The 23,288-nt window shown below is 43.8% G+C and overlaps 1 protein-coding gene across 2 annotated transcripts in view; it reads right to left on the reverse strand.

The window, feature by feature from the left end:
- LSAMP (limbic system associated membrane protein) overlaps nucleotides 1–23,288 on the reverse strand; it is an 869,682-nt gene that overhangs the window by 17,933 nt on the left and 828,461 nt on the right. The window contains exon 8 of one of the 2 annotated variants that reach the window (XM_077479703.1): nucleotides 1,686–1,718. The exons of the other annotated variant lie outside the window; for it this stretch is intronic. Coding sequence (XP_077335829.1) covers nucleotides 1,686–1,718 — 33 coding nt within the window. The remainder of the gene's footprint in view (nucleotides 1–1,685; nucleotides 1,719–23,288) is intronic. 2 annotated transcript variants of the gene reach the window in all.

The raw sequence follows: 23,288 nt of genomic DNA on the forward strand, positions 1-23,288 counted from the left end.
TCCTCCAGACATGACGCTTGCCATTCAGGCCAAAGAGTTCAAGCTTTGTTTCATCATACCAGAGAATTGTGTTTCTCATGGTCTGAGAGTCCTTCAGATGCCATTTTGCAAACTCCAGATGGACTGTCATGTGCCTTTTACTGAGGAGTGTCTTCCATCTGGCCACTCTACCATACAGGACTGATCGGTGGAGTGCTGCAGAGATGGTTGTTCTTCTGGAAGGTTCTCCTCTCTTTGAAGAGAAATGCTGGAGCTCTGTCAGAGTGACCATCGCGTCCTTGGTCACCTCCCTAAGGTCTTTCTCCCCCCGATCACTCAGTTTGGCCATGCGGCCCACTCTAGGAAGAGTCCTGGTGGTTTCAAACTTCTTCCATTTATAGATGGCCACTGTGCTCGTTGGTACCTTCAATTCTGCAGACATTTTTCTGCACCCTTCCCCAGATCAGTGCCTCCATACAATCCTGTTTCGAAGGTCTACAGGCAATTCCTTGGACTTCATGGCTTGGTTTGTGCTCTGACATGCACTGTTAACTGTGGGACCTTTATGTGCCTGTCCAAATCATGTCCAATCAACTGAATTTACAACAGGTGGACTCCAATCAAGTTGTAGAAACATCTCAAGGATAATCAGTGGAAACAGGAGGCCCCTGAGCTCAATTTTGAGTGTCATGGCAAAGGCTGTGAATACTTATAAACATGGGATTTTTTTTGTTTTTTTTTTATTTTGAATAAATTTGCAAAGATTTTGAAAGCACTTCTTTCACGTTGTCATTATGGGGAATTGTTTGTAGAATTTTGAGGAAAATAATGAATTTAATGCATTATGGAATAAGGCTGTAAGATAACAAAATGCGGAAAAAAGTGAAAAAGAAAATTCCTATGACTAAGCATTACATGGGGCGAAACACGTCAGCCCATGGACACAGAAATGAGGGACGAAACCCAAACACGTTCCAATAAAAGGCTTAGTGAGCTGAAGTTGGCCAGTGGTGGTCGAGTCTGTTTGCTACGGCATTTGGAGTTGGACTAGCCCCCTGGCTGGAGCTGTGTGAGAGAGTCGGAGAGGCTAATCTCCTTAGCCCTTGTACACACGGTCGGACATCCCAACAACCAAATCCGTTGGATTTTGTCCGATGGATTTTGTCCGAAACTGGTGTTGTATAAACACGGTTGGACAAAGTTGTCGTAAAATCCGATCGTTCAGAACATGATGGCGTTATTTAGTTAGGACGGGACTACGTTCAGGCTAGTAGCCAATAGCTTTGGTCTAGGAATTTGAACTGAGCATGCGTGGCACTTTGTCCGATCAGATTTCTCTACAAACGGATCATGTTGTCAGAAAATGTTACAGCCCAGCTCTAAAACTTTGTCGGTCAGATATTCAGATGGAAACAATCCGATGGAGCCCACACACGGTCGGATTATCCGACAACACGGTCCGATCGGACATTTTCCGTCGGAATGTCCGACCGTGTGTACAAGGGCTAAGAGTAGCTTAGTAGATTGTTTATTTCATCATGTGACTCAAAACTATTGTTGTTGTATCTGAAATATCACTTTTGGGTGGAAGAACCCTTCAACAGACACCAAATAAAGAGGCTTCAGGTGTTTTGTGTCTGAACAGAAAACTATAAAACCAGCAATGTACATCTCACACATGTTCCATGTTCACGGTGATACAATACCTTTCTGTTTGAAATGAGCGTTGCTGCCTCTCTCTAGAAAAGGGAAATTTGTCAAAATGTTACTATCACATCATTAGGAAGGTCCTTGTGTTAGTATCTGGTGCCCAAATGTCTACAGAGTGATAAACTATCTAGGTTAGTGAATGAAGATGATTGGTTAGGTGATTGGGTTATTTCCTAAGTGATAGGTGGCTCATGTTGATGGGCTTTTTTCCCCTCGCATCATACCTGCTTCTCACCCCAAACAAGTCAATGGGAATGCAAAAGGAACTTGACGCGCGTCCACGGACCCTTTAAGGAATTCTGATTGATCTCAGAAGCGTTTCAAACAGATAATAAATGCAGAACTGAAAGCAAGATGCATTTGCCCATCAATGCAAGCCTAGCAAAGGCCCATGAGACTTCCAAAGGTCCCATGCACACAAACAGTCCATGCCTTGGTGCCCATCCTGGTGGCAATAGGCATCCATGTGATGTCATGCAGAGATTCAATTACCGGAGCAAAATACAGACCTGAAAATCTGAGTTTTCTACTTTGTTATTTTTTATTTTTTGTTACTCGTGTTTACATCCCTGTGTGTACTGGCACATTTTAAGAAAAGGGCTGCTTTAGATGACTAAAAAATAAAAATGCTGTACTGAGCTTTTTAAAGCTGCAGTGTAGAAGAGGTCTTATGGAGATGATGAGGAGGGGATGTGGAGAGGTAATGGAGATAAGGGTGGGGAGAAGGAGGGGAGGGTTTATGGAGAGGAGGAGTGGGGGGAGGATATGAGGAGAGGTTATGGAGACAAGAAAAATCATGGAGATGAGAGGAGGTTATGGAGATGAGAAGAAGTTATGGAAATGAAAGGAGGTTATGGAGATGAAAAGTTATGCAGATGAGGAGAGGTTATGGAGGTGAGAACTTATGGAGATCAGAGGAGAAGTTAAGGAGATCAGAGGAGGTTATGGAGATGAAGAGAGGTTATGGAGATGGAGAGAAGTTATGGAAAAAAGAGGAGGTTATGGAGATGAAGAGAAGTTATAGAGGTGAGGAGAAGTTATTGAGCTGAAGAAAAATTATGGAGATGAGGAGGGGAAGTGGAGAGGTACTGGAGATAAGGGTGGGGAGAAGGGGAGGAGGGGTTATGGAGATGAGGAGTGGGGGAGGATATGAGGAGAGGTTATGGAGATAAGAAGAAATCATGGCGATGAGAGGAGGTTATGGAGATGAAGATAAATTATGGAGATGAGAAAAAGTTATGGAAATTAATGGAGGTTATGGAGATGAGGAGTTATGGAAATGAGGAGAGGTTATGGAGATGAGAAGTTATGGAGATCAGAGGAGACGTTATGGAGATCAGAGGAGGTTATGGAGATGAAGAGAAGTTATAGAGATGAGGAGAAATTAGGGAGATTATAGGGAGTTATTGAGCTGAAGAAAAATATAGAGATTAGAGGAGGTTATGGAGATGAAGATAAATTATAGAGATGAGAAGAAGTTATGGAAATGAAAGGTGGTTATGGAGATGAGGAGAGGTTATTGAGATGAGAAGTTATGGAGATCAGAGGAGAAGTTATGGAGATGAAGAGAGGTTATGGAGATGAAGACAAGTTACGGAGATGAAGAGAGGAGGTTATGGAGATGAAGAGAAGTTATGGAGATGAAGAGAGGAGGTTATGGAGATGAAGAGTAGTTATGGAGAAGAGAGGAGGTTATGGAGATGAAGAGAAGTTATGGAGAAGAGAGGAGGTTATGGAGATGAAGAGAAGTTATAGAGATGAGAAAGGAGATGATAGGGAGTTATTGAGCTGAAGAAAAGTTATGGAGATGAGCAGAGGTTATGGAGACGAAGAGAAATTATGAAGATGAGAGGAGGTTATGGAGATGAGGAGGGGAGAGGAGTTTATAGAGATGAGGAGAAGTTATGAAGATGAGGGGGAAGGAGATGAAGAGAGGTTATGGAGTGGAAGTGAAGTTACGGTTATGGAGATATGGAGTTGTGAAGATGAGGAGGGGGAGGAGATGCTGAATGGTCTGTGCTCTTTGTATTCCATCAGTAATTAGGAAGCAGGGCTGATAACACCTGTTTGGAATTTGGAGTCAGCAACTGTGTTGTCATATAGTAAGGTAGTGACAGACTATATTTCTGCCACATCAACAATTATTTTTCCGTATTTGCAGTGTTTTTACAGTGATAAAACATGGAGATGTGTATGTATTGCAGAGATGTACTAATTTTTTTATTTTTTCTTCATTTTGCCTTGACATTCGCTTCAAATAAACTTTATTGTCAAAGCTTCCTGAATTCCAGGAAAGGTATCTGGGACTTAAAATAAATGTTCATTGGGTGCCATCTTGTGGTCATTATTAGGTATTGCTATTCTGTGAAACAAAAACACAGAAAGCATGGTATAGGGTACAAATAGGGATGTTGTGCACTCCAAAATTGTCTAGGTAAAGCGTAACAGCTAGAAAAATACACTTAACCTGAAGGTTTTTTTTTTTTTGTTTTTTTTTAACAAATTCTCCAAAGCCACTATTATTCTGGCTCAACCCCAGGTATGACCAAGTCTTCCACATAACAAAGCTAGGGGGTCCATTTACTTAGCAGGTTGCAGTTGAATTTTAAAATAGATTTTAACACAGTTTGTTGTGTGTGTGTGTGTGTGTGGGTGGGGGGGGGGGGGGTGGCTTAGAACCTCTGCCAAGTTATTAATGCAGAAAATAAAAATGAACTAGAAAAGAAAATACCCCCCTGGCAGGGTTACTGGGTGAGCAGGGGAAAAAAATCATTCAAAATAATAATGCATCCACCACATCTAAGAACGGTGGGTTGTTGGGTTTAGTTACATAGTAAGTGAGGTTGAAAGAAGACACAAAGTCCATCAAGTCCAACCTATGTGTGTGATTATATGTCAGTATTACATTGTATATCCCTGTATGTTGCGGTCCTTCAGTTACACTTTAAACTAAATAGGAAGGGTTATTGCTACACTTATGTAAGTTGGTTGGGTGTATTATTTGTATCCAATGGCATTAAAATGTCCTGGAACTCTAAATCTTCCCTCTCACAAATGTTCTTAAAACATACCATAAATCAAAGACTCATCACAAAGGGCACAGTACAGGGGGGTTTAGGTGGCCACATTACCTGATCTGGAGGGCACAGTACAAATTCTGGAAAGCTGCCCGGGACGTGGCCATTCTGGGACAGGTTAGTAAAAAAAATGTGACTGTCCCGGGACAGTTGATAAGTATAATGTAATGCAAGATTATCATGGGGCCCCCTAATACTTACACAAGTCCCCTAGCGTCCATACAAATGCTCAAGTTTTAAGCTCCTCCCAAAATTAATGTAATATTGCCCCCCCCCCCCCCCACACACACACTTGTGGTGGTGCACTATTCATTAGCTTTGCCCACCACTATACCCCCATTCTCAGGAATTATAATTTTCAAAAGTTCCCAGGTATCTTAATAGCACAATAATACATATAAATGCTTTGTTCAGTATATATTAGCGCTAGTTCGTGTCGGGCATTAATGAGCATTTTTTGTTTTGGAACATTTGCAGAGCATTATAGTATTTTCAGGCTCTGGACGCGCCTATGAATTTGGAAACTGTTTTCCATTAACCTTAATTAATCTTCTTTGTGACTTGTGCTGTATATATATGTTTGTCTCCATGCTCCTGTATCAGTGGTGACACTGGAAGGAGAACATGTCCCTGAATCAGTGATGTCACTGGAAGGAGAACATACTCCTGTGTCAGTGTTGTCACTGGAAGGAGAACATGCTCCTGTGTCAGTGTTGTCACTGGAAGGAGAACATGCTCCTGTGTCAGTGGTGTCACTGGAAGGAGAACATTCTCCCGTGTCAGTGGTGTCACTGGAAGGAGAACATGCTCCCGTGTCAGTGGTGTCACTGGAAGGAGAACATGCTCCTGTGTCAGTGGTGTCACTGGAAGGAGAACATTCTCCCGTGTCAGTGGTGTCACTGGAAGGAGAACATGCTCCCGTGTCAGTGGTGTCACTGGAAGGAGAACATGCTCCCGTGTCAGTGGTGTCACTGGAAGGAGAACGTGTCCCTGGATCAGTGGTGTCACTGGAAGGAGAACATTCTCCCGTGTCAGTGGTGTCACTGGAAGGAGAACATGTCCCTGGATCAGTGGTGTCACTGGAAGGAGAACATGCTCCTGTGTCAGTGGTGTCACTGGAAGAAGAACATGCTCCCGTGTCAGTGGTGTAACTGGAAGGAGAACATGTCCCTGGATCAGTGGTGTCACTGGAAGGAAAACATGCTCCTGAGTCAGTGGTGACACTGGAATGAGAACATGCTCCCGTGTCAGTGGTGTCACTGGAAGGAGAACATGCTCCTGTGTCAGTGGTGTCACTGGAAGGAGAACATGCTCCTGTGTCAGTGGTGTCACTGGAAGGAGAACATGCTCCTGTGTCAGTGGTGTCACTGGAAGGAGAACATTCTCCCGTGTCAGTGGTGTCACTGGAAGGAGAACATGCTCCCGTGTCAGTGTTGTCACTGGAAGGAGAACATTCTCCTGTGTCAGTGGTGTCACTGGAAGGAGAACATGTCCCTGGATCAGTGGTGTCACTGGAAGGAGAACATGCTCCCGTGTCAGTGGCGTCACTGGAAGGAGAACATGCTCCTGTGTCAGTGGTGTCAATAGAAGGAGAACATGCTCCTGTGTCAGTGGTGTCACTGGAAGGAGAACATGCTCTTGTGTCAGTGGTGTCACTGGAAGGAGAACATACTCCTGTGTCAGTGGTGTCACTGGAAGGAGAACATGTCCCTGGATCAGTGGTGTCACTGGAAGGAGAACATGCTCCCGTGTCAGTGGTGTCACTGGAAGGAGAACATTCTCCCGTGTCAGTGGTGTCACTGGAAGGAGAACATTCTCCCGTGTCAGTGGTGTCACTGGAAGGAGAACATGCTCCCGTGTCAGTGGTGTCACTGGAAGGAGAACATGCTCCCATGTCAGTGGTGTCACTGGAAGGAGAACATGCGCCTGTGTCAGTGGTGTCACTGGAAGGAGAACATGTCCCTGAATCAGTGATGTCACTGGAAGGAGAACATGCTCCTGTGTCAGTGGTGTCAATGGAAGGAGAACATGCTCCTGTGTCAGTGGTGTCACTGGAAGGAGAACATGCTCTTGTGTCAGTGGTGTCACTGGAAGGAGAACACGCTCCTGTGTCAGTGGTGACACTGGAAGGAGAACATGCTCCTATGTCAGTGGTGTCTCTGGAAGGAGAACATGTCCCTGGATCAGTGGTGTCACTGGAAGGAGAACATGCTCCTGTGTCAGTGGTGTCACTGGAAGGAGAACATGCTCCTGTGTCAGTGGTGTCAATAGAAGGAGAACATGCTCCTGTGTCAGTGGTGTCACTGGAAGGAGAACATGCTCTTGTGTCAGTGGTGTCACTGGAAGGAGAACATACTCCTGTGTCAGTGGTGTCAATGGAAGGAGAACATGCTCCTGTGTCAGTGGTGTCACTGGAAGGAGAACATGCTCTTGTGTCAGTGGTGTTACTGGAAGGAGAACATACTCCTGTGTCAGTGGTGTCAATGGAAGGAGAACATGCTCCTGTGTCAGTGGTGTCACTGGAAGGAGAACATGCTCCTGTGTCAGTGGTGTCAATGGAAGGAGAACATGCTCCTGTGTCAGTGGTGTCACTGGAAGGAGAACATGCTCCTGTGTCAGTGGTGTCACTGGAAGGAGAACATACTCCTGTGTCAGTGGTGTCAATGGAAGGAGAACATGCTCCTGTGTCAGTGGTGTCACTGGAAGGAGAACATGCTCCTGTGTCAGTGGTGTCACTGGAAGGAGAACATGCTCCTGTGTCAGTGGTGTCACTGGAAGGAGAACATACTCCTGTGTCAGTGGTGTCAATGGAAGGAGAACATGCTCCTGTGTCAGTGGTGTCACTGGAAGGAGAACATGCTCCTGTGTCAGTGGTGTCAATGGAAGGAGAACATGCTCCTGTGTCAGTGGTGTCACTGGAAGGAGAACATGCTCTTGTGTCAGTGGTGTCACTGGAAGGAGAACACGCTCCTGTGTCAGTGGTGACACTGGAAGGAGAACATGCTCCTATGTCAGTGGTGTCTCTGGAAGGAGAACATGTCCCTGGATCAGTGGTGTCACTGGAAGGAGAACATGCTCCTGTGTCAGTGGTGTCACTGGAAGGAGAACATGCTCCTGTGTCAGTGGTGTCAATAGAAGGAGAACATGCTCCTGTGTCAGTGGTGTCACTGGAAGGAGAACATGCTCTTGTGTCAGTGGTGTCACTGGAAGGAGAACATACTCCTGTGTCAGTGGTGTCAATGGAAGGAGAACATGCTCCTGTGTCAGTGGTGTCACTGGAAGGAGAACATGCTCCTGTGTCAGTGGTGTCACTGGAAGGAGAACATGCTCTTGTGTCAGTGGTGTTACTGGAAGGAGAACATACTCCTGTGTCAGTGGTGTCAATGGAAGGAGAACATGCTCCTGTGTCAGTGGTGTCACTGGAAGGAGAACATGCTCCTGTGTCAGTGGTGTCAATGGAAGGAGAACATGCTCCTGTGTCAGTGGTGTCACTGGAAGGAGAACATGCTCCTGTGTCAGTGGTGTCACTGGAAGGAGAACATACTCCTGTGTCAGTGGTGTCAATGGAAGGAGAACATGCTCCTGTGTCAGTGGTGTCACTGGAAGGAGAACATGCTCCTGTGTCAGTGGTGTCACTGGAAGGAGAACATGCTCCTGTGTCAGTGGTGTCACTGGAAGGAGAACATACTCCTGTGTCAGTGGTGTCAATGGAAGGAGAACATGCTCCTGTGTCAGTGGTGTCACTGGAAGGAGAACATGCTCCTGTGTCAGTGGTGTCACTGGAAGGAGAACATGCTCCTGTGTCAGTGGTGTCACTGGAAGGAGAACATGCTCTTGTGTCAGTGGTGTCACTGGAAGGAGAACATACTCCTGTGTCAGTGGTGTCAATGGAAGGAGAACATGCTCCTGTGTCAGTGGTGTCACTGGAAGGAGAACATGCTCCTGTGTCAGTGGTGTCACTGGAAGGAGAACATGCTCCTGTGTCAGTGGTGTCACTGGAAGGAGAACATGCTCTTGTGTCAGTGGTGTTACTGGAAGGAGAACATACTCCTGTGTCAGTGGTGTCAATGGAAGGAGAACATGCTCTTGTGTCAGTGGTGTCACTGGAAGGAGAACATGCTCCTGTGTCAGTGGTGTCACTGGAAGGAGAACATGCTCCTGTGTCAGTGGTGACACTGGCAGGAAAAATGCCTCTGAATCACTGTCAGTGGGAATAAAAAAAATACCCCTGCATCTGTGGTGTCAGTCTTATGCTGCGTACACACGATCGGAATTCTCGTCGGAAAAAGCTCTGATGGTTTTCCCAACGGAATTCGGCTCAAGCTGTCTTGCCTACACACGGTCACACCAAATTCCGATTGTTTATAACGCGGTGACGTATAACACGTACGACGCAACTAGAAATAGCAGTCAATAGCTTCTGTCTCTTAGTTGAATCTGAGCATGCGTGATTTTTGGCGTGTCGGAATTGCATACACGCGATCGGAATTACCGGTAGAAAGTTTTTCCATCAGGAAGTTGAGAACATGCTATAAATTTTTGGCTGGCGGGAATTCTGACAGCTAAATTCCGATGGAGCACACACACGGTCGCATTTTCCGAAGAAAAGCTCTCATCAGTCTTTTTCTGGCCGGAATTCCGATCGTGTGTGCGCGGAATAAGAAGGATTTCATATGTGTCAGTGTGATGAGAGAGTATAAGGAAGGTAGGAGGTTGGGGGGGGGAAGCTGTGGGGTGCATTGAATTAGGGGGCCCTGGGTGGCTCTAGGGGAGGCTTTGAGGTGGAGAGGCGGCTCTGGGCACAGTCTGTTCTCAGCGGGCACCCCTCTCTTTGCTCTTCCTTGCCTAAGGTAGGCTTCCATTGGAAGAAGGTTAGAGAAGCTGCTGTCCCTCCTGTAGGTCAGCAGGCAGCCGTTGAATGGAGCCTGCCACCCAGAATACCAATAGACTATGTGAAAATTTGGCATCTCCTGGCAAAAGCTGGAAAGTTCCCAGGTATAGAGATGAGAAATCTAATTGTAAGTGGGACAGGAAGTAAAGGCCACACTCAGAAATATCCAGTCTTTTTCTTTGACTGCAGTATACCTTTAAAACGAACAATCCCATTTCCGATCGGCCGGCGCGTCTAGCTCGGCAGACTTAGTTCTGGAAACATCTCTATTTCTCCTCATTTGTAAACAAAACTCTCCAAATGAAAATAAACGAGAGCAGGAATGGGAAGGAATTAGGCAGCCAACGGAGAGCCTGTCTCAGCGGTTTTCCCCACTCGTTGCGCAATGCCGCTATAATAGCCTGCTCTGTCTCGTCGGCGTGGAACTGGTGATTACTGTCAGGGGAAATGAAATGCTCTAATATCTTCCTTCGGCTGCCTTTTCCACGTCATCGCTGTGAAACGTTTAGATGAGATGTATTAAGGGGCTCCGGCGACCATTACACTAATGTCTGAGGAATCCGCTACGTGCGCGGCGGAGGGAAGATCGTATTAGCGTCCATTAGACGACAAAATGGTATTAGTGTACATTAATGTAGAGATTGAGCTCTGGAGGAAGAGCCTTGTATGTCTGCATTATCTCTCCCTGCTCGCTAATCGTCAAATGGCTCCGCATCTCCCTCTACATCTGGCTCGCTGCAATTTCGAACTGAACTTCAGGATAATCAAATATTTTCTAAATACATTCATTGTGCAAATTCTTTCTTGCATCTTGGTAGGCTTTATGTTTTTCTTTCAGAAGCGTTTTGCAACTGGACTTGAAGACCAGGCCTTTTTTTGAACCTTCTCACCCATTTATAAAAGAAATCCAGTGGCTATTATTGCTTTTACAAAAAAGTGCTCTGCCGCCTCTTATATGGCACTATCCTGGTATAATCACTCAAAATGTACGCCGCCTTGCGGCAAGTGGTTAATTGATTGTACAATGGCCTCTGATGGCACCTCCAAAGTCCTGTTTTTCCCTCCTGCCTCTTTGGAGGTCCCTTGGATGGGAGAAATGGGACAGCTCCATCCCCTACAACTGGAACACTCCTTGGTGTTACTTGGATGCTAAACTTATCAAGGAGCAGGGGCTGGAAAGAGTTAAGCCCAACTTGTGGAAGCCAAAGACCGTCAACAAGTTTATAAGAGCCTAGGATACTGTGGAAGGTTCCAGGCCTACCTCCAGCCACTTGCAAGGAGGTCTAGAGCAGCCTTTCTCAACCTTTTCAACACAGAGGAACCCTTGAAATAGTTCTCCGGTCTCAGGGAACCCCTGCTAAAAATTAGAAATCTACAACTCAAGATATATTAGTGTGATGGTCATTGGGAAGAATTACCTCCTTACAGATAGCTAAAAATATCAATGGTGTCGGTGGGAACATATCTGAGAGGCAGAAATTGCCCAATGTTGAAGAAACCCCTAGCAACCTCTGGAGGAACCCTAGGGTTCCATGGAACCCTGGTTGAGAATCACTGGTCTAGAGGAATGTTTCTTCAAAGAGACTCAACAATAGCAACAAAGGCCTGGCATGGATGGCGATCCAAAGGGGGAATGCCACTAAGGACATTCAAGCATGCCAGAAACCTGTGCAGATAAAGGCACTGCCCCTTTTGTATGATTCATGAAGAAACTGCTCTGCATGTTTACTGGGAGTGCCCCTTTGCAAAGGACCCGTTGACAGACCTGGAACCAGAACTCAAAGACTTTGTATCACAGACAGCCATCACCCACTTTGGGGTGCTGAATTCTGGTGGCATCTCCATGTCCTGTTTTATCCTGCCTCCATAGGATAGGGCAAATGGGGCACTCCTTGGTATTACTTGGATGCTTTTAAGTTTATCAAGTAGAAGGGGCTGGAAGGATTTAAGCCCCAAATGTGGAAGTCAAAGACCATCAAGTTGATGAGAACCAAGGACAATCTGAAGACTGTTCCAGGCAAGATGGGCTGGAGGATTGTTTCTTCAAAGAGACTCACCAACATCCACAAAAATGGATGGCGATCCAAGGAAGGGGTTGTCATTAAAGACATACATGCATGCCAGAAACCTAAGCAGATGTCCTGTTTTTTCCTCTTGGAGGTTTCTTGGATGGGAGAAATTGGACAACAACATCCCCTACAACTAAAACACTCCTTGGTATTACTTGAACGCTAACGTTATCAAGGAGCAAGGGCTGGAAGGAGTTAAGCCCGACTTGTGGAAACCGAAAACCGTCGACCAGATCATCAGCGCCAAGGACACTGTGAAGACTGTTCCAGGCCTACCTCCAGCCACTTGCAAGGTGGTCTGGAGGAATGTTTCTTCAAAGAGATTCGCCAATAGCCACAAAAGTCTGGTATAGATGGCGATGCAGAAGGGGATTGCCACTAAGGATGTTTAAGCATGCCATAGACCTGTGGAGATACAGTCACTGCCTTTTTTGTATCATTCATGAAGAAACTGCTTTACATGTTTTCTGGGAGTGCCCCTTTGCACAGGACCTGTTGACAGCCCAGGAACCATAACTCAAATGCCCCGTACACACGAGAGGACTTATGTCCGACAGACTTCCAAAGGAGTTCCGCCGGAATTCCGCCGGAGTTCTGACAGACTTTTCGGCCGAACGGACTTGGCCACACACGATCACACTAAACTCCGACGGATTCGAACGTGATGACGTACGACCCGACTCGAATAAGGAAGTTCATAGCCAGTAGCCAATAGCTGCCCTAGCGTCGGTTTTAGTCCGTCGGAGTAGCATACACACGAGCGGATTTTTCGAAGGGGACCGGGTCCGGCGGAGTTCCGTCGGGAAAATTTGAAGCATGCTTCATTTCTAAAGTCCGTCAGACTTTTGCGAAGCTAAAGTCCGTTGCAGCCCACACACGATCGGATAGTCTGACGGACTCAGTCTGACGGACTTTGGATGTTGAAAAGTCCGCTCGTGTGTACGGGGCAAAAGACTTTGTAGACCTGACTGCCATCACCCACTTTGGGGTGCTGAATGGACTTTTCTGTCCAACATATACCCAGGAGGACATTGATGGCACCTGACAAGTAATGTGTTGCTTTAAGGACACTTTGTGGTGCGCAAAAAGGTGCCTCATTAACCAGAAGGAGAGGATGTCTATTGAGGACTGTTTGTCCACAGTCTGCTCAGAGACTATAACCTTATGGACTTTAATCTGAAGAAGATTTCCCCTTCTCCCGATATCCCTTTTGTGTTTTTGGACTTTCAGTAAAGCTTTGGGCCTTTGAACTGTTTTGTGAAATGTTTTGAAAGTTTTTTTAATGGTTTGCTTTGGTTGCGGTGCCATGTAGGACATGTGGGGCAGAGGTCTAGCATCACATGGCTAGGTATTTCGGTGGAACCTTACGATCCACATAATGCTTTTGGGGTAAAGCGGCATCATGCATGATGTGATGGTTTAGGGAACTTTGCTCCGCACAGCATGCCAGGCATTCTACCGCAGAGTGGATGCACCCCAATTAAGTATCTTGTTTTTTATATATTTTATGTAAAATGAAGTATATACATCTATTTTTTTTTTAATTCTTCCAGATCTGTGCAAGCAGCTCAACAGGATCCACTTCATCAGGGCTAAAGCAGCTCAACAGGACCCACTTCATAAGGGCTCAAGAGTGGATGGGAAACCTGGTCCATGGTACATGTACTGTATGTACTTTGCAAACACGAGAACCTCTTCTGGTGACAACTACATGAGAGGTGATTTCCCCAAACTTCAAAGAGAGTTACTCTTACTTCCTGTTTTGTTCCTTGGACAGGAAGTAAAGGAAAATCTCCCCGATGGGAAACAGATGTAAAAAAAAAGTTAGGGGTCTTACCCATTAACTACTGTATTCAAAACTAAAAGAAAAGTTTTGGTTTACACTTACTTTATGGTTTGCCAACTCAGTTGGTATGCAATTGTTTCAACATGGAATTTAACAATTATTGATCATTTTGCACTACCATTCCTGTTGTGTTGGATTCATTTTTCATATGGAAAAGGTTGACAAATTCTATTTGTTTAGTGAATAGAACAATCAATCAAATCTAAAATAATCAATTTCAATTTTTGTTCATTGCTTTTGTAATAGACTTTCTACATGGTAAGTGAATGGATTGCTGTGAGTGAACACACTGGTGGTGCTACTCCAAAGCATCTTTTCATCAAGTCAATTGATTGAAATAATTGGATTGATTACATAAAACATCAATGTTGTATGGCCAACAGCAGCATCTTGTGTTGTCTCAGCATGACCAGACACCAAAAGGCTTGCTGGGTATAATATAGAGGGTATTCTCCATACAAGTAGATGGAAATCCACCTCCATACCATTGGTTGTCAACCTTAGTGATATCAATGCCTGGTAAATTCTCCCGAAAGCTTCCATGTCCGAAGAGTATAAAAAAGGGCTTAAATTCATACAATAAAAATATAGGAATGCAAAATATGTATTTAAAATATTTTACAAAGAGAAAAGAGACACCAAATCATTGTTGTCATTGGGATACCAGCCCCCAGGGAGAATGACCCCTCAATTCATTGGAGTGGCTCCCAGAAGAGAAAAGCCACCAATATCATTGAGGACATTGGTATAGTGGTCACCAGAGAAGAATATCTCCCCAAATCATTGGTGGTAGTGGCCCCAGAGGAGAATAACATGCTTTAATTCCTTGGTGTCATTGGGATCTCAGCACCGGAGGGGAATAGCCCCTCACTTCATTGGTGGCACTAGGCAAGTGGCCCCCGGAGAGAAAAGCCATCCAAATCATTGAGGACAATGGTATAGTGGTCACCAGAGAAGAATATCTCCCCCAAATCATTGGTGTTAGTTGCCCCAGAGGAGAATAACCTCCTTTAATTCATTGGTAGCGTGGCAGTCTTGGTCCCCCAGGGCAGAATAGACCCTCAGTTCATTGATGTCACTGGGATAATGGCCTACAGGATTGATTAGCCATCCAAATCATTGAGAACAATGGTATAGTGGTTACCAGAGAATAATATCTCCCCACATCATTGGTGTTAGTGGCCCCAGTTGAGAATAGCCCTTTAATAACCTTTAATGCATTGGTGTCATTTCAATCCTGTTCCCCAGGGGAGAATAAACCCTCAATGCATTGGTGTCACTGAGATAATGGCCTGCAGAATTGAATACCCCCCCCCCCCAAATCATTGAAGTCAATGGTATAGTGGTCACCAGGGAAGAATATGTCCCCAAATCATTGTTGTAAGTAGGATAGTGTTCTCCAGTACAGATTAACCACTTTAATTCATTGCCTCATTGAAAGTCTAGTCATCATGGGAAAAAAGCCCCTCAATTTATTGGTGTCACTGGGATAGTGGTTCCTGGGAGAGAATAGGCCCCCGAAAATCGAGTTGAATGGTATAGTCATGATCTCTATGGAATAATAGCCCCAAATTATTGGTGTCAGTGGAATACCAGCCCCAGAAGGGAATAGTTCCCCTCAAATCAATGGTGTCAATAGGTCCTAGGGGAAAATAACCTGTTAATTCATGAGTGGCAGTGGGGTCTTTGAACTCAAGGGGAGAATAGCTCCTCAGTTCACTGGTGTTCCTTTGATAGTGGCCCCCAGGAGAGCATAGCCCCCCAAATTATTGAGGTCGAAAATATAGTGGTCTTCAGAAAGGAATAGCTCTATAAATCATTGGTGTCAATGGGAAAGTGAACTCCAGAAAAAACAAGCCCTTCATATCATTGATGTCGATAGCATAGTAGGCCCCAGGGGAGAATGCCCCCTTAAATCATTTGTATCAATGGTGGAACTTAACTTACCTTAGGACAGGAGTCAGCATTGGTCACAGATGAAGATTGACAATTGCTCGCACTGCCCACCAGTGACTCTTTCAATGATTTCTTCCTGTGCAGATCAATCTGCCCATTGAGTACTTTTAGACAAGGTTCTTTTAAACACAAAAAGTAGTAGTAGTACCCTGGCGTTTTGGTGGGGCATCAGGTAGGGACCCACCAGAGAATCATCCATTCCTCTGTGGAGCAGTCTGAGCCTTGTGTGATAGCAGTAGTTGTTGAAGAACACAGGAAGCTGCAGCCCAGCAGGAGGAAAGCCATAGGCCAGCAGTGGGCCGTAACCAGGTTCTTGAGAACCACTGCTCCAGAGGAAGCAGCTACCTACCTCTGGTTCACAGTACTATGAAATAGAGACAGACTAAATGTTTTTTTTTTTTTATGGTTACGTGCAAAGAAAATGAAATTTATTTTTTCCATCTCCAGTGTGTTAGTAAAGTTGAATTCTAATGGAACTACATCTACTGTAATATAAAGTAGAGTCTATGTCAAAGCGAAGGACATGCCGGGTCATTCTCCAAATGTATACAGTCTTCGTTCTATCTATTCCAGACTTATAATGACATGAAACCAAGCCTAAAGCATAGCTGGATTTCCTTTGCTTGTAAAATAATTACAACACACTAAGTTAAGCCTTCTTGAATCAGAAGATAACAGATTATCTATTTTTTTTTAAAACAAATCCAACAATTAGGGGCTAATTCCTCCATTAGGAATAGTGGGTGGAGCAATGCATACCATTCTTCCTCTAGGCCAGCCATTCTCCACCAGGGTTCCATGGAACCCTTGGGTTCCTCAAGAGGTTATTAGGGTTTCCTTGAGCTCTTGCTATTTGACCTCCCATTTGATGGTGCCTGCAGGGTTCCATGGAACCCTCAGGTTATTCCAAAGGTTGCTAGGGGTTCCTTGAGCTCTAGCTAATTGACCCCCAATTTGTCGGTGCCTGCAGGATTCCATGGAACCCTTGGGTTGCACCAAAAGTTTCTAGGCGTTTTTTGAGCTCTAGCTAATTGGCCTCCCATTTGATGGTGCCTGCAGGGTTCTATGGAAACCTGGGGTTGCCCCAAAGGTTGCTAGGGGTTCCTTGACCTGTAGTAACTGACCTCCCATTTTATGGTGCTTGCAGGGCTCCATGGAGCCCTTGAGTTGCTCCAAAGGTTGCTATGGGTTCCTTGAGCTCTAGCTAATTGACTTCCGATGTAATGGTGCCTGCGGGATTTCACAGAACCCCTGGGTTGCTCCAAAGTTTGCTAGGAGTTCCTTGAGTTAATTGACCTCACATTTGATGGTGGTTGCATATTTCCAGAGCCAACACTATTCTGCAAAACCAAAAGCATGACAAAATGATCTTGATAGCTGTCTGTAAGGGTGGCATTTTGACCATCGCTGTAATTGTTGAATTCTTCTCACAGACCACTACTGCAAGGGGCATTTTACAATTGACCCCTGATAACTTGATATTTAATAAGCGTTCCCCAAGACCTTTAACATATTTTAGGAATTTCTCACAGAGAATCCCTTGAAATAACTTTATGGCCATCTCAGGGAACCCCTGCTGAAATTTACTATATCTACAGTTCATGATAGATTAGTGTGATAGTTATTAAAAAGAATGTTCATTACACTTATGGTCATTGGGAAGAATTACTCCCTTACAGATAGCTAAAAACATTGATGGTGTCAGTGGGAACTTATCTGAGACTTATCATTGCGCAAGTAACCCCCCAGCAACCTCTGAAGGAACCCAAGGTTACATGGAACCCTGGCTGGGAAACCCTGTTATAAATCCATTGTTTTCTATATTTCATGGTCAACAAGCCTGAAAGCTGTTTCAGGCTTGTTGACCATTATCAATGCAGTATGTAGAAATCATGGCATCTATGGAGAAGAGAGCCAATGAGAACGCAAAACTGGACAAATTCTTATGAAAAGAAAACAAATATGAGGAACAAACCCAATAGTTTCTGGATAGGTGATGGAAGTGAGACATATGGGTACCTTCTATTCGAAGAAGGCCCCACTTTGGATTAGTGAAGGCTTTTTGGTACTTAGTTCACCCGACCACCACCTGTCCAGTTATAAGTCCAGACAAAACTTTATTTTTTAGTTTGGGTTAGGGAGGGGGACATAGAGAATCCTTCTCTGGTTTGTGTTGATAGAGTTCTGGACCCAAAAGTAGGGAGGATAAGACATGAAATCCATATTTTAGAGGCAGCGCTCTGTCACCTGGGGGTCTCTGAAGTCGTTTAGGGAATGCAGAAAGGATGAGAGTGTCACAGATCTGATGTGAGTCAGTTAAATATTTATTGTACATGACAAGAGCTTAGAATATGCATTTCGGGGGCTAAATACTTTCCATTCATTAGGGGACAACACAAAAGTTTAGAAGAGAAAGCCAAAGTGTTTTGGGGACCAATATCCCCCCTTCATAAGGACTGAGAAATAAGATAACATAAAATTTTTACATTATTTTACCTTTTTTGTACATTATTTTATCTTATCCCTCAGCACTGATGAAGGGGCAGTTTTGAACCCCTACAACGCATTGGTTTTCTTTTCTGACTTTTTGTCATATGCAATAAACATTTACTGGACTCACAGATAAAAAATAGGCTACCCTACTGCCAGGAAAGGCGCATATCTGTGCACAGGCATAGAACAATAAAGAGCTCTGTCCATGGCAAATGTGCAAGTGCGTATGTGCAGATGGGTGGGAGGGGAACTACTTATACAGGCACGCAAGAGAAGGTGCAAGGAGGAAGTCCATAAGCAGGATCAGGCAGTCCAGGGCAGATCAGGTAGAGACAGCAGGCAGAAGATTAGTCAGAAGTCAGGCCAGGGTCAGTAACAATGGGCAGATGAGCAGATAAACAGAAGGGGCAGTCAGAAACCTAATCCAAAGAAAAGCCAGGGGGTTGATGCAGGCAGAGTTCAAGCTGCACAGGCACAGAACAATAAGGAGCTCTGTCAGTGGCAAATGTGCAAGTGCGCATGTGCTCGCACATGCGTGAATGTGCGTGCAAGCACCCACAGGCACCAGGCAGGCTATTTAAGGTGCACTATTGCCTTAGGTAATTTCCGTTTGTTTTATTAGGTTCCCTGCAAATCTGCTATCTGTTACTGTGTTAATGCTCAGCTACCAACTTGATCTGCTCTCGACTCTGCTTGAACGCCGCCTTCATCGACCCCCTGGCTTTTTTTGGGATTAGGTTTCTGCCTGCCCCTTCTGTTTATCTGCTCATCTGCCCAGTGTTACTGACCCTGGCCTGACTTCTGACTACTCTTCTGCCTGCTGCCTCTACCTGATCTTCCCGGGACTGCATGACCCTGCTTATGGACTTCCTCCCTGCACCTTCTCTTGCGTACCTGTATAGGTAGTTCCCCTCCCACCCATCTGCTTTGAAACTTCCTCCCCGCACCTGAGTCTACTTATCTGTGCCAGTCTCATGCTCCAGTCCTTTGGCCAGTGAACATGCAGTCTGTCTTCTCTGTTTTTCCCGGACCCCCAGCCTACTCATCAGCATCCGCCTATGGAAGACCAAGACTCATGCCCACTCTGTGCTCTGGTGCTCCCTGTTACCTTACAAGGTCTCCTGAGCCAGAGGTGTAAAAGAAGCCTACCTCTGCACGTCAGGCTCCACCATCAGGTACATTATACCTACACACAACATGTAGGAATAGGTAAAAAACATGCCTTTACTTGGTCACACCTGTAAGGTGTGAACCAAGCCTTAAACTCCATGAAAGATTCCGCTGACCAGTTGCTGTACAACTTCAAGTCCCAGCATGCTCTGAAATATCCTGCAGTCGCACGTCCCTTTGGCTCGTGCCGTTCCAGCACAGCTGGTGAGACAGCAGCTGTTACTAGTTTCCAGTAAGATGAAATGGAACTTTGATCTAGTCATGCGAGAAGAAAATTGGATTTATCTATCCCTTGATATTAGTAAAATAGAGTTCTACCGAGAGTACAAGAGAGAATTTCTAAGAAAAGTTGAAGGACGGGCCTGAGTCATTCTCCAAATCCCATGCTTATTTTAAATATGTCTGATCTACCAATACACACTTCAATGATAGACATGTTTGTAGAGTGCCAGGCCTAAAACAGGAGGGATATGACTTTGAGAGGCAGCTCTCTGTCAATCTGGGTATCTTTGGGGGTCCTCAAAGTAGGCAAAAGAATGTGAAAAAAAAAAAAAAAAAAAGCATCCCAATATGAGAGTCCAATAAACTTTATTGTACTTAGCAGGGGAGCACAAGAAAAAGACAACACGTTTTGGGAGCTCAATATACTCCCCCCTTTGTCAGGGCAGAGATTCTGGTAATAAATAGGGAAAATATCTAACCAGCACCCAACACAAGCACCATTTTATCTCCTGACAATCAATTGTCCTCTCCTCTCCTTATTTCCCCTCAGCTTTGAAGAATTGATGAAGGGGGGTACTGAGCCCTAAAACGTGTTGGTTTTTGCTTGTTGAGTACTGAGCCTCGAAACAGGTTGATTTTTTTCTTTTTGATAGAAAAGGGTAGTATATGGCGCAATAAGAGCGGTGTGTATACTGATTATATAATGAATTCAGCAAGAAAGTCCAGAAATCCAATTGGAACATCCGAAGCAACGTCTTGCTGGCCTCAGACACTTGATGCAGCACCTCCTTAAAGACTAAAATGGCTCTGGGTGAACCGATAGAGAGAGAGAGGAGGTGGCATGATCTAAGTGTAAATAAACTGTATTTATTGGAATGAAAGACGATTGGCAACTTACACAAATGGTTAAAAAATGAAAACTCCCTCATCAATAAGTTAGGGCCTATATATATATATATATATATATATATATATATATATATATATATATATATATATATATATATATACAGTGGAACCTTAGTTAACGAGTAACGCGCTTAACAAGCGTTTTGAAAGACAAGCAACTTTTTTATTTAAATCCTGGCTCGGTTCGCGAGTGTTGTTTTGCAAAACAAGCAGAATTCAAGCTAATGTGGTGTGCAGTACTGCATTTGGTCAGAGGTGTGGGGGCGCCAGTGACACTCAAAATGGTTCTTAGCCGTTCAGAGCTGTACGGATGTACTCGGAATCACTCAGGATATACTCAGAAACAATCAGTTTCTGAGTGTTTTCGAGCCTTTCCGACGGTTTCCGAAATCAGCCAAGCTGTCCCTGAGTTTTTCAAGGCTCTCTGGCGCCCCCCCCCCTCACCTTCTGGAAACATGCAGTATTGCATGCAATATAAGTCAATGCAGAATGAATTATCTTTGTTTCCATTGACTTCTATGGGGAAACTCGCTTTGATATGCGAGTGCTTTGGATTACAAGCATTCTCCTGGAATGGATTATGCTTGTATTCCAAGGTTCCACTGTACATACAAACATATACACACACACACACACACACACACACACACACACACACACACACACACACACACACACACACACACACACACACACACACACACACACACACACACACACACATATATATACACAGGTTACCCACCAGCCCACCTAGTGTGCTCTCTTTTACCAAGGTGTCCTGCTATACAGAAGATTAGGCCCTAACTTATTGATGAGTGAGTTCTTTTAACAGTTTTTTTTAATTGTCAATTGTCTTTTACTCCAATAAATATGTTTTATATTACACTTGGATCACGCCCTCTCCTCTCTCTATCTGATTTTTCTTATGTGTTTCTGTCTTGAGTAACAAAGATTTACTGGACTCACAGTCTATCTTCAGCACGCTCAGGTGCATGTATTCATACATAAATGTGTGTGTATCTATCTATCTATCTATCTATCTATATATATATATATATATATATATATATATATATATTTAGGTTTGGTTGTACACTGTACAACCAAACCTTAAACAAATATCCCTAGATTACCATGAACCTACTAATTTATAGTATTTGATGATGGTGGTCAGTTCTACCTTAATAAACTCTAAAATCTAAGCTATTCCTATACAGAATCTATCATGCAATATTTCAGGACCTTGGACAGGGACACTGAGACTAGACAAAATGAATGGCCTTGCATCGCACCAACCTGTGCACAGTGCATTACCAAAAAGTGTGGGACGCTTCTGCTTGCTTAAACAAAGCAACACCTGAAAAAGAGGAAGCTTTATACATATATCTGCCCACCACCTAGTCTTTCGATCCTTGCTCTGTTTAAGTCTCAGCTGCCTGAAGATAAATTATTTCTATATAAATAAAGTTGAAAAAAATATAATTATATATATAATAATATAAAAATATAGTATATATATATATATATATATATATATATATATATATATATATACACTAGATTACCAAAATTATTGGGACGTTTGCCCTTACATGCACATGAACTTTAATGGCATCCCAGTCTTAATCCGTAGGGTTCACTATCCTATTATGTTGAAACTGGGTACTAGATACATTGTTAGTAATTTTAATTTTAACTATAGTTAGATATGTTTAGTTTTGAGATACACGGTGAGTTGTACGTTGTTATGCACATGGCTATGTGCACCAATTGGCCGGGGTATGCCCCAAGAGCCCTGTTTTGTACCTTCACAGTGAAAATTTTCAATAAAAAGAGTTTTCAAAAAAAAAAAAAAAGAAGTTGGGAGCATGAAATTGTCCAAAATGTCTTGGTATGCTGATGCCTTAAATGTTCCCCTCACTGGAACTAAGGGGCCAAGCCCAACCCCTGAAAAACAACCCCCCACCATAATCCCCCCTCCAAGAAAAATGATTTGGACCAGTGCACAAAGCAAGGTCCATAAAGACATGGAGGAGCGAGTTTGGGGTAGAAGAACTTGACTAGTCTGCACAGATTCCTGGCCTCCACCCGATAGAACATCTTTGAGATGAATTTGAGTAGAGACTGCAAGCCAGGCCTTCTCGTCCAACATCAGCGCCTGACCTCACAAATGCGCTTCTGGAAGAATGGTAAACATTCCCATAGACACACTCCTAAACCTTGTGGACAGCCTTCCCAGAAGAGTTGAAGCTGTTATAGCTGCAAAGGGTGGGCCAACTCAACATTGAACCCTACGGACTAATACTGGGATGACATTAAAGTTCATGTGCGTGTAAAGGCAGGCGTCCCAATACCTTTGGTAATATGGTGTGTATTATATATATATATATATATATATATATATAGATAAATATCTCTCTCTCTCTCTCTCTATATATATATATATATATATATATATATACATATATATATTTATAAATAAAATATAATTATTTTTATTTTGTGAAAAAATTAAATTATATACATATATAAATTCTCTTCTTTTCTGGATGTTCTTGGCTATGTTTTACTGACATCTGAGCTTTAAACATCTGGAAATATTTACTTATATTTGTAGACCCAATAAACGATTGAGGGTTTGCATATATCTCCTCTGCTACACGATGCTTTGACAGCATAGCCCAAAGTCACAAAGAATTGAACTGAAATATCTGAATCCTATCTCCCTATGGAATCTCTTCCTTGCTCATACACATGGGTCAGCATTTTTATTCCTACAATAAAAAATGATTACATGAGACTTAATGGTAATTATTGATTCTCTTGTACTCGTATTTTAGGAATCATTGTTTGTTATTAGTGTGAGAAGCATTTGTCAGACGGTATTGAAGGACACTCAAGTGCACTCAATTAAAGTGCAGTACCCCCAGGTAACCTTTAGGTGGTCTCCTATGTTGTGATAT

Source organism: Lithobates pipiens, unplaced genomic scaffold (genome assembly GCF_037356315.1).
Source record: "Lithobates pipiens isolate NorthernLeopardFrog02 unplaced genomic scaffold, aLitPip1_a1.2 Scaffold_16, whole genome shotgun sequence".
NCBI classification, from domain to species: Eukaryota; Metazoa; Chordata; class Amphibia; order Anura; family Ranidae; genus Lithobates; species Lithobates pipiens.